At 55.2% G+C, this 14,308-nt stretch overlaps 1 protein-coding gene across 1 annotated transcript in view; it reads left to right on the plus strand.

Annotated features, from left to right (window-relative positions):
• The window catches only part of GRB10 (growth factor receptor bound protein 10), a 167,798-nt gene that overhangs the window by 52,760 nt on the left and 100,730 nt on the right, over nt 1–14,308 (plus strand). Inside the window, exon 2 of the mRNA XM_032874995.1 lies at nt 892–981. Coding sequence (XP_032730886.1) covers nt 931–981 — 51 coding nt within the window. The 5' untranslated portion in view covers nt 892–930. The remainder of the gene's footprint in view (nt 1–891; nt 982–14,308) is intronic.

Consider the following 14,308-nt stretch of genomic DNA (forward strand, 5'->3'; position numbering starts at 1 on the left):
GAGCGTTCCTTTTTTTGTCTGTGTGTTCAGAGGCACAGGGAAGACCCATCCCAAGTCCAGGCCAAGGCACCGGTCGCCCCTCACCCCTCGTCCCTCACCCCAGCCCCAGTCCTCTGCATCAGAAGGGAGGGGCCTGTGTCAGACTCAGCTGGGAAACTCGTCTGCTTCATAGGTGGCGAGCTGGTGGTTTGCTCTGTAGTAGAGTAAAACAGCAAAAGTCAGGATCTCTGTTTCCTGCTTATTAGGAGCTCCCTGGAAGAGCCAGTATGCCTTTTCACGTAGCTGCTGGTATTTGCAGCTCATGTAGAGGGCGGGAAAGTCTCCCGGGTCTTTGCAAGTCCATTTCTGGGAATGTTCTTCTCAGGGGTTGTACTCACAGAACCGGGGCCTTCAGGGAGAGCATAGAGCTGGCCGGGGGTCTTAGATGCCCCTGACAGTGGTCGATCTTGACTGTGGCCAGGGGACCCAGTGTGCACACAGGCAGCCCCCTGAGGACCCCAGCAGCACATACCCACCTCCCTTCCTCATCAGAATTGGGCTAAATCCATCATGGCCCAAGTATGATAAATCGTCAGGGTGTTAATATTTGTAACTAGGAAAGGAACCCAGGAGTCCCTGGGAGCTCCTGAGAAGGCATGTGGTCAGTGCCATGGGCCAGGTCCCCTTCAGTGGTCTGGGGGCCCTGGGACTATGTGGGCAGTTCCCCAGGGCTCCGTAGCTGGCTCCTGTCTCAGAAGAATGGCCAGTACCCCCGCGAGTGGAGATCCCAACCGAGCACCTGACCGCCCGAGGGGTGTCCCAGAGGCAACCCCCTTAGTCGCGCTGTTCTCGGACAAGTTGGGAGGAATAAATTTCTCTGCTTAGGCTTCTTACCGTCTGTCTCCGTTGCAGGTGCTGCAGAGCGGTCAGCGTAACGGGAAGGAGGAGCCGATGGCTTTAGCCGGCTGCCCAGATTCCTTCTTGCACCATCCTTACTACCAGGTATGGGGGGGCGTGGGCGGCTGCCACCTGCATGGGCAGTGGCTCAGGGCCACGGCGCAGACGGAGTTAGCGACCGAGACCCGCTCCATCGCTGGCCGTGGCTGTACTGGGGCTGCTGGCACGTCCCGCAGAGGAGCACATGTCTCCCACGGTTGTCTTCACTTGGTGCTGGGAGGCTTATCACCTGTCCTCTGTGTCCTGGCACCCTCCCTCTCCTTGAGGAGCTTGTCATTGTTGTGCGGCTTTGCCTGTGATGCGCGGGATGGGGTGTTCAGGTGTGGTTGTCTGCTGGGCCCCTGAGCTCAGATGGCAGGGGCCGTGGCGCCTTCGGGGACGTTCATGTGGGGGCACTGCATCCTGGGCAAGAAGTGGGGAGAGGGCAGGCTCTGGGCCCAGGCGCGGCCTGCCTTTCAGAGAGGGAGCCCCCGCCCCGAGACTGGCTCCTTCCCGCCCCGTCCACCCAGTAGCATCCGGTGGGGTTTGGTGCAGGGCACGGCACGTTCAGACCCGGCCCTCCAGGTTCTCAGGCTGCCCGGTGGGTCTCCCCTGGACACTTCCTTCATCTTCCGAACCAAGTTTGTGTTTGAACTTTTACTTGACCGTGTGCAGGGACACATCAGAAGGAATGCGCTAGCCAGGCTTGGTCCGTCTTTATTTTTCTTTTTTTAATTTATTCGAAAGGGAACAAGGGGAGGGGCAGAGGGAGAGGGAGAAGCAGACTCCCCGCTGAGCAGGGACACCCCCCACCCCCGATCTTGACCTGAGCCAAAGGCTTCAACAGCTGAGCCCCCGAATGCCCCAAGCTTGTCCATCTTTATGAGTCTTCAAACACTTCACGTACCTGTACCATCTCTCTCTCGGCCTCAGTGTCTCCCCAGCAGGGCTCCCAAGGTTTGGAAGTCCTTCCGTATGCTCTACCCTTGATCTGATGATGTTGTCTCCTCCCTTCATCTATAAAGTCTCTCTTTGGTAATAGCGATGAGAATTTCCTTGTGTGCCACGGCTGCAGAGAGATTTCCTTTTTAATTTTTTTGGCATCAAAGTGATGTGGACCTTCAAAGAGAGGCCGAAGGTTAGGAATTATTCATTGTAGCCGCTGAATTTGAGATGAGACCGAAGCCGGTCACCAACCAGAAGAGAGCGCCGGCACCCTAGCCGAAATGCGGAGCGTGCTGGGGACAGCGGGTCTGTTTTGTGGGTGATTTTGTGCAAGGCCCTCTGCCTTCTGCAGGGCTGATTTCTTGTTCTTAGAGGGCCTCACCCTGTTGACGAAAGCTCTGTGCTGTACCCGTGGCTCGTTCTCCCGTGGTCACTTAGCTTTGGTCAGGTGTCTGGGCCCAGACTGCGCCCATCGTCTATCCTGCTGCCTTACACTCCATACCGTCACTCCCACATGGAGGGGATGGATCAGTGCACCACAAGGGATACCGTCCCCGGGGGAGTGTCTGAACGTTGGTGGAGAAGTGTCTTCGCCAGCTGGTTACAGAGCGGACCTGGAGGGCAGACCTGATGGGCAGCACCGAGTCCCTCTCGCAACCTCCCCGTGCCCCCATCTTCAGTTTCCCGCAGGGCCACACAGAGATGGCAGCGCCGGGCGAAGGTCGCGCCTCAGCCCCCGGACAACTGTTGGTCTTGGCTGACTCAGGTGCCGGAGGCCGCTCTGCAGGAGCCAGGAAGCCGTGGGCGCACGGTAGTCAGCCCGGCGAGCCTCCGTCGTGCCTCCGTCGCCCCTGGAGGAAATGCTCAGTCGTGCCGTTCGGTGACGTTGGATGGCATGGTCCTCCTCCCGTAAAACCCAGCAGCCAGACTTGGCAGCTCACATCCGCCGTTCCTGGAAAATTGGATGACAGTTCCAGAATTTCTCAGAAAATGGGATGATTTACAGTGAGTTCCAGTCTTGAGCAATCTGCAATTATAGCAATTAGAGAAATCTCCCAAGTTGTACAGAATGTCTGAAGATCGTCAGCGACAAAGGGTTTTCTGATTCTAGCTGTTCACTTAGAGCTGGGCGCGGATTCGTGACAGGGTTTGGTCAATCCATTGCTGAGCTATAGAGCTTTTTATAGACACGGAGGCACCCAAATTAGCACGTGCATTAAATTATCCTGCTTTCCGCGGTAAGGGACTATGTGGAATGGGCATGACGGGCCCCAGGGCTGGTGAGATGGTGGCAAACAGCTTCCCTTTGAAGACGTAGCTTTTCCTTTAAAATATTATTATCATAGTTCTGTGGCCTTGGGGCGGGGGGGTCTTGTAACAGTCTTATGCCTCAGTTTCTCTTCTGGTAAGAAAGGGTTAATGGTGTCCAGGTTGTGTGGGGATCGGAGCAAATGCACAGAAATCGCCTGGCATGCGGGTGGCCGTGTCTTGGGCACCCAGCCCAGGGTACTTAAGTTTCATTCCTTGGTCATCAACTGGACCAGACACAGCATCAGAGTTAGGGTGACAGCTTTGCAAGAGGCAGGCAGATTCCCGGGGCTCATGAGTCCTCGTGGGGGAGGTGGACGTGGGATAGCTGGTAAATAAGATGATTGTGAATGAGGATAATAATTCGGAGGCAAATAAAACAGGCCAGCGGGAGAGAGAGGAGGTCAGGGAGGCCTCCCCGGAGGAGGCGTTAGGCCGAGGTAGCACCCAGGCAGGACTGGGCAGGGCTCTCTCTGCAGAGGACAGAGGAGGAAAAGCCTGGCCTGGGGAGGCTGGGGCAGAGGTGAGACTTTAGTCAACTAGGAATGGGAGTGGCCATAAATAGAGACCTGCAGCCCATCGTCTGCAATTTTAAAACCCCAGAAGGTCCAAACCAGGAAGAACTTTCATTTCTCACATCACAGCAGAACTTGACTTGACTCATCTCGAACCTGTGCCCTACAGGGGCCTCCCTGGGCGCTGTGTTCTCTCCGTCCAACCCGAAAAGTCCTTAATTCCCATCTCCCTCTGGCTTCTGGGGTTTCGAGGGTTACACACCTGTGAAGAGGTACATTTTATTTATTGGCTAAAAATGAAAGTGGCATTTATTATCCTTAAGAAAGGAATGCAAAAAAGTAGGAAGCGAGATAAGTTCAGGTAACACATGCGAATGGAACGTTGAACGGTGCTTTGGCAGTGAAATGCTCAAATGTAGACGTGATACAGGTTATCAAGCTTACTGTTGAATTTCCAAACACTGAGTATCGAGCTTTACTTTTCTGATTTTCATTCTTGATTCCTGAATCAAAAACACGTATACTTATGGGGCGCCTGGGTGGCTCAGTCCATGAAACCTCAGCCCTCGGTTCAGGGCACGATCCCAGGGTCCTGAGCTCCAGTCCCGCGTTGGGCTCCCGGCTCAGTGGGGGACCAGCTTCTCCCTCTGCCTCTGCTGATCGCCCTGCTTGTGTGCTCTCCTGCTGTCTCTCTGTCCAATAAATAAATAAATAAAATCTTCCAAAAGAAAAAAACCCACCTATGCTTGTCTTGGAAATCAGCATCTGAGAGAGGGTCCCTTTGACACCCCCCGCCGGGGAGCTGTCCCTGGCTCCTTCTCTGCCCCTGAGGGAATTCCTCAGTTCTGTCCCAGCCCCTTTGCTGCTTCTCTGGCTCCATTTCAGTCCCAAAGTCCCAAGCTTTCAGGCCAGGAACCTTCCTCTCCAGCTTGGGGGCTGGCAGACAGCAGCCATGGGCCGTCTGGCCCCATGCCTGCTTTTATAAATGAAGGCTTATGGGACCGGGGCCATGCTCATTTGTTTACATCTCCGCAGTGGCTGCCTTTGGGCTCAGCAGCCCAGTAGAGCAGCGTCTGGCCCTTTGCAAAGAAGCCGTTTGCCAACTGCTGTGTTAGGATACTGACTGCTCCACTGAGTGCTGTGGGCGGACAGAGGCCAGAGCAGGCCTCCTTGTCGCCTACTCGTGGTCAGGGCCAAGGGGACAAGATCAGAGCCTGAGCATGGGCCCTCACCTGCCAAGCACACACAGCTGGGGGGTTTCTGCCGGGCCTGCGGACCTCTGGGGACAACCAGATTCCTGCACCTTCTGGTGGTGTAGAGGAGCTGGGGGATGACATCAGTCCTGTAGTCTTGATTTGGGATCCGTCCTCAGAAATGAATTCCATTCCCAAAGCCCATCCCTGTTCTTTATCTTTTTAACCAGAGGTGGATCCTGTAGCCTCTTTGTTTTTATTCCTATGACCCTGTATCTTGGCAAAACGTCGTTTATATTGGACTCCATTTTCTTTTTCTTTTTTTTTTTTTAATATTTTATTTATTCATTTGACAGACAGAGATCACAAATAGGCAGAGAGGCAGGCAGAGAGGAGGGGAGGAAGCAGGCTCTCCGCTGAGCAGAGAGCCCGATGCGGGGCTCGATCCCAGGACCCTGAGATCATGACCTGAACCGAAGATAGAGGCTTAACCCACTGAGCCACCCAGGTGCCCCTGGACTCCATTTTCTTCCAGAACTTTGTGGCTGGTGACTTTGGCTCATTGTGGCTCTCACAGGCGGGCTGGAAGGATGCAGAAATCATTCATCCCATCCCTGTATTTGCTTCACGAGGCATCCCAGCTGATAGGATGTCTACCTAGAAGTGGTTTTGCAAATCACTTCAAGTTTCGATGCTGAACTTCCTAATAACCACTATTTTACAGGAGTCTTGTGAGGGAGAAGAGGGAATTTATACATGTAGAATGTACCCTACGCGAAATAAATTCCGTGTCCATGTCTTCTCTTTACAACGTCACCGTGAGAAATAGGGTCCCCGGCGCTGTGCTCCACGCATCCAAGACGGACAGGAAATGAGCCATCGCTTTGATGTGACTATGTGAGCTGCTCTCTGATTTCTTTGAGTGTAGATCTCGTCTCTAGAAGTAGAGTTTTTAGGTGGTTTTGGGATACCTAGGTTAGTTGGAGACTGCAGTCTTCCCAAGTCTTTGAAACCACTGCAGGACCGTCACATAAAAGTAGACAGCATTTGGTTTGGAAAAACCGTTTTCTCCGTGATCTGGTTCTCGCTCCTGGAACCTGAGGTGGTGAGTGGCTTGTCAGTAAGCAGCGTGTGTGCTTAGACTTTCTGTAACTTATGGAAGCCACTGAAAACCTTTTTCTTTCTTTCTTTTTTTTTTTTTTTAAGATTTATTTATTTATTTATTTGACAGAGATCACAAGTAGGCAGAGAGGCAGGCGGGGGGGAGGGAAGCAGGCTCCCCGCTGAGCAGAGAGCCCGATGTGGGGCTCGATCCCAGGACCCTGAGATCACGACCTGAGCCGAAGGCAGAGGCTTAACCCACTGAGCCACCCAGGCGCCCCGAAAACCTTTTTCTTTAACCGCTGGGAATAGCGCGCGTCCTTTGTTCATGGACTTACCGTGTCGGGAATGACAGGCAGACTGTGGCTAGATCTCGGGACCCAGATGCCCACCCTGCTGTTGAAGACTCCCGGCCATGGTGTGACAGAGACAGGTGCAAAACCAGCAGGGTGGGTCTCTGTCAGCGGTGTGCCTTGTGGGGAGCAGCGGGGACCCCGTGTCATCCCCTGACATGTCATGTGGGTATTCGGCCCAGAGCTTATGACTCTGTGTGTGGTGCATTGTGTGGTGTGTGGCAGGTTGTGGAGACAACACTCAGCACTTCTGTGCTCCCCGTCTTGGATCCTCCTGCCAGCCCTGGGACATGGGGCCGCCATGCTGTCCCCTTTCCAGATGACACTAAGGAAGGAGCAGAGAGGCTGTTGCCGTGTTCTTCCTGAAGTTCATGGCTACGCGCATCGCGTTCATGTCCCTGAGACTGAGGCGGGAGGGTATCGTCAGGGAGAGCGGGGTTCAGTTCTCCTCAGGGCTCCTGTGATGCGGTATTTCGTTGGTACCTTCCGAGCCTCAGTGTAATGACGACTTTTCCGTTTAAGAAAAATGACCGGCTCTGGTCCTCAAGTCCATAAGATGATTGTATTTCAAAATGTCACAAGTAGGCAGTCTGAAAACCCATGAAATGGTGCAAATAAGTAAATAAATAGAAATTAAAAATGTTCGAGGATATATCTGGTTTTCGACTGGAAAGAGAGACGGGCGTGTTCTGGTCCAAATGCTCTTTTCGTCGCCTCCCCTCAGAGGCCGTCACCGTCTCAGGCGTGAGCTTCACATCTTCGACTGCTTCTGGTGGTTCCAAGAAATAACAATTCTAAACTCATTCTGAAAAAACAGCTGTGTTTGATGAGTGCTTCCTGCGTGTTGTGAAGTCTCAGAGGTCGTCTGGTCGCCGGAAAGACCACAGCGTGCCCGGCTGGTGAGTTGGCGTCGTGAGGAGGTGTGAGCCGGAGGCCGGCGGGGCGCGGGGAGGAGGCAGGCAGGACTTCCTGGGAGGATGCTCTGGAGTGCACCAGAGTGACACGCGAGCCCTGGAGTCCCCCGTCTTTCCCTCCTAAGGCCCCTTCAGTAACAGAGCCTGTGCGTTCCATGCTGCCCACTTGCCATGGCCCACACGCCTTCGGTCCTTGAGGGGTGTTCCGTTGTCCCGGTTTCTGGCACTTTTCCTTGTTTCCATCCTTGTGGTTTGTCTTTCCTTCTTAGACGAAGTCCTCAGCACTCTAGGTGGGTCCGGCCAGCTGGGAGCTGGGGGGCTGAGGGGATTGCCCCCCTCTCAGCGCGTGAGAGTCTCATCCGTCATTGGAGGCAAGATGGGCTTTTGTGTGGGGAGAGGGTCTCTTCGGGCAGGCCTCCCTGTGTTCTGGGCGGCCTCGGGGGGCTGTGGTCCTGACCGGCCCAGGAGCAGTAGAGAAATTGAGAGAACCCACTTAGAAATTTTACAGTAATCTGAATGTTGAATTAGTGATAAAAACGTGGGCATGTGTTGTCTTTATTTTATGTCATGTTTTAGTACTTCCTTTTTATTGTGTTTTATATAAAATACTCGTGCTGGACTGCCTGGTATCCGTACCGTCCGCGAACCGCGCCCTCTCCCACAGGGGGCTTGGGAAGTGCTGGCTTAGGGTCCTCAGGGGGAAGGGGTCAAGGTCAGCCAGCTGGGGAGCACTGCTGTGTCACAGACCAGCAGTAAATGGCTTGACAGGAGCACAAGCGTTGCAACGGGTTTTTTATTCTTTGGTTTTGTTGTAATGGTGCATTTTGGGGGAGAGAGGAACCTTAAAATTATCGCTTTTAATAAAGCCTGTGGAGTAGTGGAAGCGTGAGCTTTTCAGGTCTGTTTGATTTCCGGTTGGAGTGTCTGCTCTTGGCGAGCAGGGAAGGTTTAAATTCTGTTCGGGTGTTCCAGGATGGCACTTCACAGCTCCCGAACCGCACAGCACCGTGCACAGATCCCTTGATCGCTGGCTGGTGGCGTTTCCCTCCCTCCGCTCCCCCTGCGCCCGATCCGGCGGCTGGCGGTGGACGGGGCCGCACACCTGCTCTCGCCGCCCGGTTACTGGCCCAGCACCCGGGGCCCCTGACTCTTCGCAGCTGTGTCTTTGTCATCGTCAGCTGGCGGTCCCCAGCACGTGCCATATTCCTACGTGTCTGAGGGAGACCCTGCGAATGTGGCTCCTGGGACCTTTCAAAGATTATTACTACATTTTATTAACTAGGAGGACACACACAAAAAAAACAAAACCAAAAACGAAAACCTGGGGGGGCGGTGTATGAAGTTGCTGGTAATTGAAGATGAGCGTTATCCTCAGCCTCTGCGAACTTTTCCTGTAATTGATCTTTGAAGAATAAATGCTTGGCAGATTTTCAGATTTTCTTACTGAGCTTTCCGTCCCTCTGGGCGTGGTCGGGGAGTTTTTCTGGGAGAGCGACGGGAAACCTGGCCTTCCGTCTCCCGCAGGTGGATTCCCCGCCTGAGCGGGCAGCTCCGGGAGGGGTTGCAGGGTCTGGCTTTCCAGCCCCGCCCCAGCAGCGGGGGACAGGAGGGGCGGCAGGGTCTCCGCCAGCTGTCTCTGTGTTCCTGGGAGCCTGCTTCTGACAGAGGGGCTGGAACCGGATCGCTTAAAAAAAAAAAAAAAAAACAGAAGGTAAATCATCAAAGGTTTTTCTCATAGGAAAAACAAGACTTTTCGTCATTGGTAGAACATTCCAGAGTGGGATGAAAGTGCAGGAAGCTAGGTAGGATGTTTGTTTCCCAGGGAACGGGCTGGCGTCTGGTGTCACTATCCAGATTTGTCACGATGTAGATGAAGATGCTGAAGTTGGGGCGGCCGCCTCCCCCAGCACCGAGGACCCCCCCATGGCCAGCACCCCCGCCAAGCCGCACCCGCTCCTTACCCTTCCTTTTCGGCAAACCTTCCCTCCTGTTCCATTTAAAGTGCAGCTTCCTCTGCCACTTAGCCGCTCTGTGCCTTCCCTTGATGATCCAGAGCCTCAGCCCCCCCCCCCCATTATGAGCGAGTCAGTTGCACAGTGTGATTATGGCTTTACTACCTGTTTGGTCCAGATAAGCCGAGAGGGCAGGATCTGGGCTTTAAGGGCTAACGGGCCAGCCATGGCGTGGGTGCTCGGTAGATGATCGCGGAGCAAGTGAGTCTCTTGGAAGGCTTCCTCCGTTCTTAGTGACTGAAACGTCACACGCTAGAGTCTCTGAGGCTGGTCAGTTGCCCCGTGACTAGGCTGGTAAAGACGTGAGTCCTTGATGAGTTTGAGGACACCGCTCCGTGACCACAGACATCTTCGTTGGAGAAGCTTTCTTGGACCCGAGAGCAGTGTAAAGTGGTGTCTGCCTCCCCACCTTCCCCGGCTGAGTCCTGGCAGGGGTGTGTAGATCTTAGGCTCCCGGTGGACTGGGTGTTCACGTGCACATGCAACCTGCTTCTTACTGAGTGGATGCGTTTGCAGTCCGATTCCGTCTGCGGTCTTCTAAGGATGGGAGATCAGGTGGAGTGCGGATTGAGGGTGTGGTCTTGTGAGTCCCGGGCTTGACCCTCTCCTGTGTGTGGCACGGGGCTGCACCCCATCCCCTGCCTGCCCTGCTTGCTGTGTGATGAGGACGCCACGTTCTCTTCTCAGCTGCTCTGAGCCCGTGCTCCAGGGCGAGACTTGGCTGCCTGAGCCCAGGACACCGCAGCGGCCGTGAGAGAAGTGTGTCGAAGTATATTTAGAAAGCCGCGTCATCAGGATATGGGGGCAGAGCTGGAATGGGGAGCAGAAGAGTTTGAGGCTGACTCTTCTGTCTGGCTTGCACACCTGCCTGAGGGGCAGCGGCTGGCAGGCTGGCGGTCGCTGAAGTATTTCTGGGGACCGGTGTAATGCCAGCTTTTCAGATGACGGAGATTTCAGATGCAGTTAACCTGTCTTCTCATCACCCAAAACTAGCCTCTCCTCTGTCCATTCATTGCCCTCCGGGTCAGCCAGGTGTCTAGCCTTGGAGTAGGCCTGGAGAGTCCTTTTCCTGATGTTTCAGTCGCCGTTTCATGCAACACCGTTGCATGAACCTGTCCCATCTACCAGCCTGGCACTTGGTCTGCTGGGCTGTGACATTTGTGCAGTCTGCAACCTGAGCGTAGGTCCCTGTCTTGCTGGGATTCCTAGGGCCTGGGGCTTCCCTGGAGTGGGAGGGGCCTGTTTTGTTCCCAGCAATTCCCTTCTGGACTGGTTTGGAACAGGGTCACGTTATGGCTCTGTCTGGGACCTTGTTACTGCTCCTCATGGCTCCAGGACTGGTGCCAGGGGTGGGGTCAGCGAGTTCATGGATCAGTGTTTTCAGTGGATCCAGGGATCCTGTTAGGCCAAGACCCGCTTTTAAGAGAAGGAGGCCTTGGGTAGAGGTGCAAGCTCCATCAGACCTGTGTGCTGGCCCAGGAAGGGAGTCTCTCTGATCTGCTGATAAGGAGCAAGGAGCATGACCTAGAAGGGAGTTCTTGTGGAAAAGGCAGGGCTGTCCCTGTATCTGTAGATTATCTGTGTCCGTGTAGAGTTTAAATTAGTGGCCCTTGTGTTTCCACACACACGCATGGATGCACATGTGCACACACACACTCCTGTCTTCTCCTGAGCACGACGCCGTTGGTCGTAGGCCTGGGAGCTCAAGTCTGCAGCCAACCTGTGCCTGAGGCTGGCCCTGCGTCCCTGCTGGTGGTAGAAGCTGGAGTGGCCTGTCACTTGCCAGGCGTTGTCACTTGTAACTGCTTTCCAGGGGTGTGGGGGTGAGTGCAACTCAGAAGGCGCCCTGGAGACCCTCCTTGCTCCCCCTGCCTCCTTCCAACCCCCGAGCTGTAAGGGAGCCAGTGGCGTCTGTCTCGGGGATGGGGGGACAACTCGGGTCTGCGGCTGGCGTCTGTCTCGGGGATGGGGGGCAACTCGGGTCTGCGGCTGGCGTCTGTCTCGGGGACAGTGAGGCAACCCGGGTCTGTGGCTGGAGTCTGTCTCGTGGATGGGGAGGCAACTCGGGTCTGCGGCTGGTGTTCCTATGCCTTACGCTGTCTCCCCTGCAAACCCTTTGAAGTGGGTGCTGCTCCAGGTTTTCCTGTGAGGGCTGGGGCCCAGGGACTTGTTCAGGCCAGACAGGTAGGGGCGGGAGATCCTGGGTTCAGCTTTGCTCCACCTGGTCCCAAACCTGAGTCTCCTCCCCACCTAGACATGGGGCATGATTTGGGGGCATTCCCCCCTTGCTTTCCTCTGGGTGCTTCATTTTGGAGAGTTTCTGTGTCTTCGTGTGGGTTCTACCCCCGGCCTCCTAGACCCCTGTGGTCAGGCTTCGGTGGCGGGGTGCGTCCTGGGCGAGGGAGAGCAGACAGGGTTGTGGCATGTCATCTGCGGCCAGGCCCGTCCTGGGCTTGGGTTTGGTGCCCGTCAGGACTGTGCTGGCTTTCCCCATCCTGGACAGGTGCGGCCTGGCTCTCTTGGCTGCTGGAATGTTCCGGCCTTCCCACGGTCATCTTCAACGTTCGTAGGGCTGACGTCTCCTCCCCGGACGGACCTGGCTTCTTCACGCCTGCTGCTTTCAGGTTGGGTGTCAGAAGCAGCTGGGTGCTGTGATTTTGGTTCTCCTTTTTCTGTGTTGCTTTGACTCCCAGGGGGATTTCTAATGCGAACAGTTGGGTTTCTTTGAGGCCCTGGGTCCTTCTGGAGCTTGCCTTCTTTACCCGGCGTTCTGGGCCTGTTTGCTCTCACATCTGAGGCAAGACTTTGCAAGAGCCCCGTGTAGGAGCTTTTCCACTGTGGCTGTAGGGGACACAACCTTCGTTCTGCCCCATGTGAGTTCTGGGGGTCCTTCTGTCTGCTTCTTCCCGGTGGCTCTTGCCCTGGCCTCGATGGTTTCCATGCATGTGTGCCCGAGCCAGTACTCGGCCGACAGCCTGCCCGGCACCCCACACAGGTCTCCCCGAAAGGACCCCCTTCCTCATGCTGCAGATCACGGGCACTCTGGGCAGTGGGTTTGTCTCTCTCAGAGATAACCGTCCTGAGCTGCCTGCTGTCTGTGCACAAAAACCATTTCAGTGTTTTGCTTGTTTAAGGAGGGAGGGTCCGTTTGAACCTTTATACTCCGTCTTGGTGGGCCTGTGCTGTCCCGAATTCACTTTGGAGCCCAAAAGAAATACAGAGACCATGTGGTCCAGAGACCTCCCTTTATAGTATTTTTTCTTTTTTAAGATTTTATATGTTTTATTTGTTAGAGGGAGAGAGAGCAAGCAAGAGCAGGGGAACGGCAGGTAGAGCAAAAAGCAGGTTCCCTGCTGAGCACGGGGCTCGATCCCAGGACCTGGAGATCATGACCTGAGTTGAAGGCAGGTGCGTGATGGACGGAGCCCACGGGTGCCCCGAGACCTCCCGTTGTAGAGCAGGGAGAAGGCACGGGTAGGGAGTTTATTTGCTCCGAATCACGGAGTTGACACGGTGGTGATTTATGAACATTTGGCTCACATCACAGTAAGGGTTTTCATTCATGAAGGATGCGATGACCTGCTTCTGGTGACCCACTCGGGGGTCGGGACCCAGGGGTCCTGTGCGGGGAGGCGCTGACCAAGTCCGGCAGGACCGGCGCCTCTGGGGCTGGAGGACCCAGTTCCTTGTGCTCTGGCTTCTCTGCTGCTTCTTGGGTTGGTCTTGGACACTTGCTTTGCTTGGAGCTCCGTGAAAGATCTGCCTCCAGGGAGCATCAGCCTGACTCGTCGGCCGCATTCTTCATCATGCTTCTGGAAGCTTCTTCCTGCCCCTCCCTGCTCTCCTACCCGCCCTCTGAAGACTATCACACCTGGCTCAGGTGTGGTGTGGGAACCTGGGTGGGAGGCAGGAGGGGCCCGGGCTGGAGCTCCAGGCCAGACCCAGCTTCCTCATTCCACCTCCAGATTCTTGGCCACGGGCTGCCGCTCACCCCTGGCCTTCTGGCCTCCACTTGCCAGAGGGACTGAGAAATGAGGGAGAGCCGCCTCCAAGAATTACATCATAGTAAACCCTGGGGCTTTTTCCTGGTCGGCCAGGACCAATGAGAACCCTTTCCAGATTTTGAAATGGGAGTTTTGAAAAGTTCGCAGAAGAGGTGCCTCTTGTTGTTCTGCTAACCACGGGCACGCGGTGGGGGTGTGCCGTGTGCTGGATGGGTGTGGGAGCTCTGCTGGGAACACAGCCCCATCTTGGTGCACCCTACGACCGCGTGCCACCTGCTTTCCTGCTGGGGTTTGAGTGTGGATGTTGCACGGGGCGGTGTTGCCAGGACAATGCTGGAAGCTTCAAGCCAAGGAACTCGGGTTCGCATGTCTGCACAGGCTTTATGCTCCCCGTTGGGGAGCGCGCAAGATTGTGACCCGCATTTCAGAGAAGGGAGCTGAGGCGCCGAGATGCTGAGGGATGTCGCCATGGTGAGGTCACCAGAACATGGAGCCTGATGGCCCCAGTGTCCCGGCTGGGCTCGCATTTTGTTAATGAATGCCCTCTGCTCTGTCCTTTTTGTTTGGGTCTCTGTGTAGCCAGCGGACTCCATTCCCTCTGCCTCCGGGAGGGTCTCAGCTGGTGGCCTGGTCCTTGAGTCTATGGGGAGCTCGGTACTGTGACCCCGGGGGTTGGGGGGACCGGGGGCAGCTGGAGGAACGCCGGGCACCAGGCCTGTCTTCCAGAGCTTCGGGTTGTGGTTGGCCAGAGGCGGCCCAGGTGGGATCAGGACGCATTTCATTCCATTTGGAAGTTCGTGGTTTCTTAGATTGTTCTCATTGTCCTGGTGGCATTTTGACTGAGCCTGGGGAGGTGCGTTGAGGGCTCTGATTGTCGGCCTTATTGATCACTGAGCAGCGTAGAGATTTCCGTCCTGTCTCATTGGCCGGGGTAGACCTTAATCTCGGTGTGGGTGCTACTCGCTGACCGTTCTAAAAAATTCATGTTAGATGCACACGTGCAGATGTCTTGGTCTCTGTTCATTTCCCTTTCCATGAGGGTAGTGGT

This window comes from Lontra canadensis, unplaced genomic scaffold, assembly GCF_010015895.1.
Source record: "Lontra canadensis isolate GAN:19392208 unplaced genomic scaffold, GSC_riverotter_1.0 scaffold54, whole genome shotgun sequence".
Classification (NCBI taxonomy): Eukaryota; Metazoa; Chordata; class Mammalia; order Carnivora; family Mustelidae; genus Lontra; species Lontra canadensis.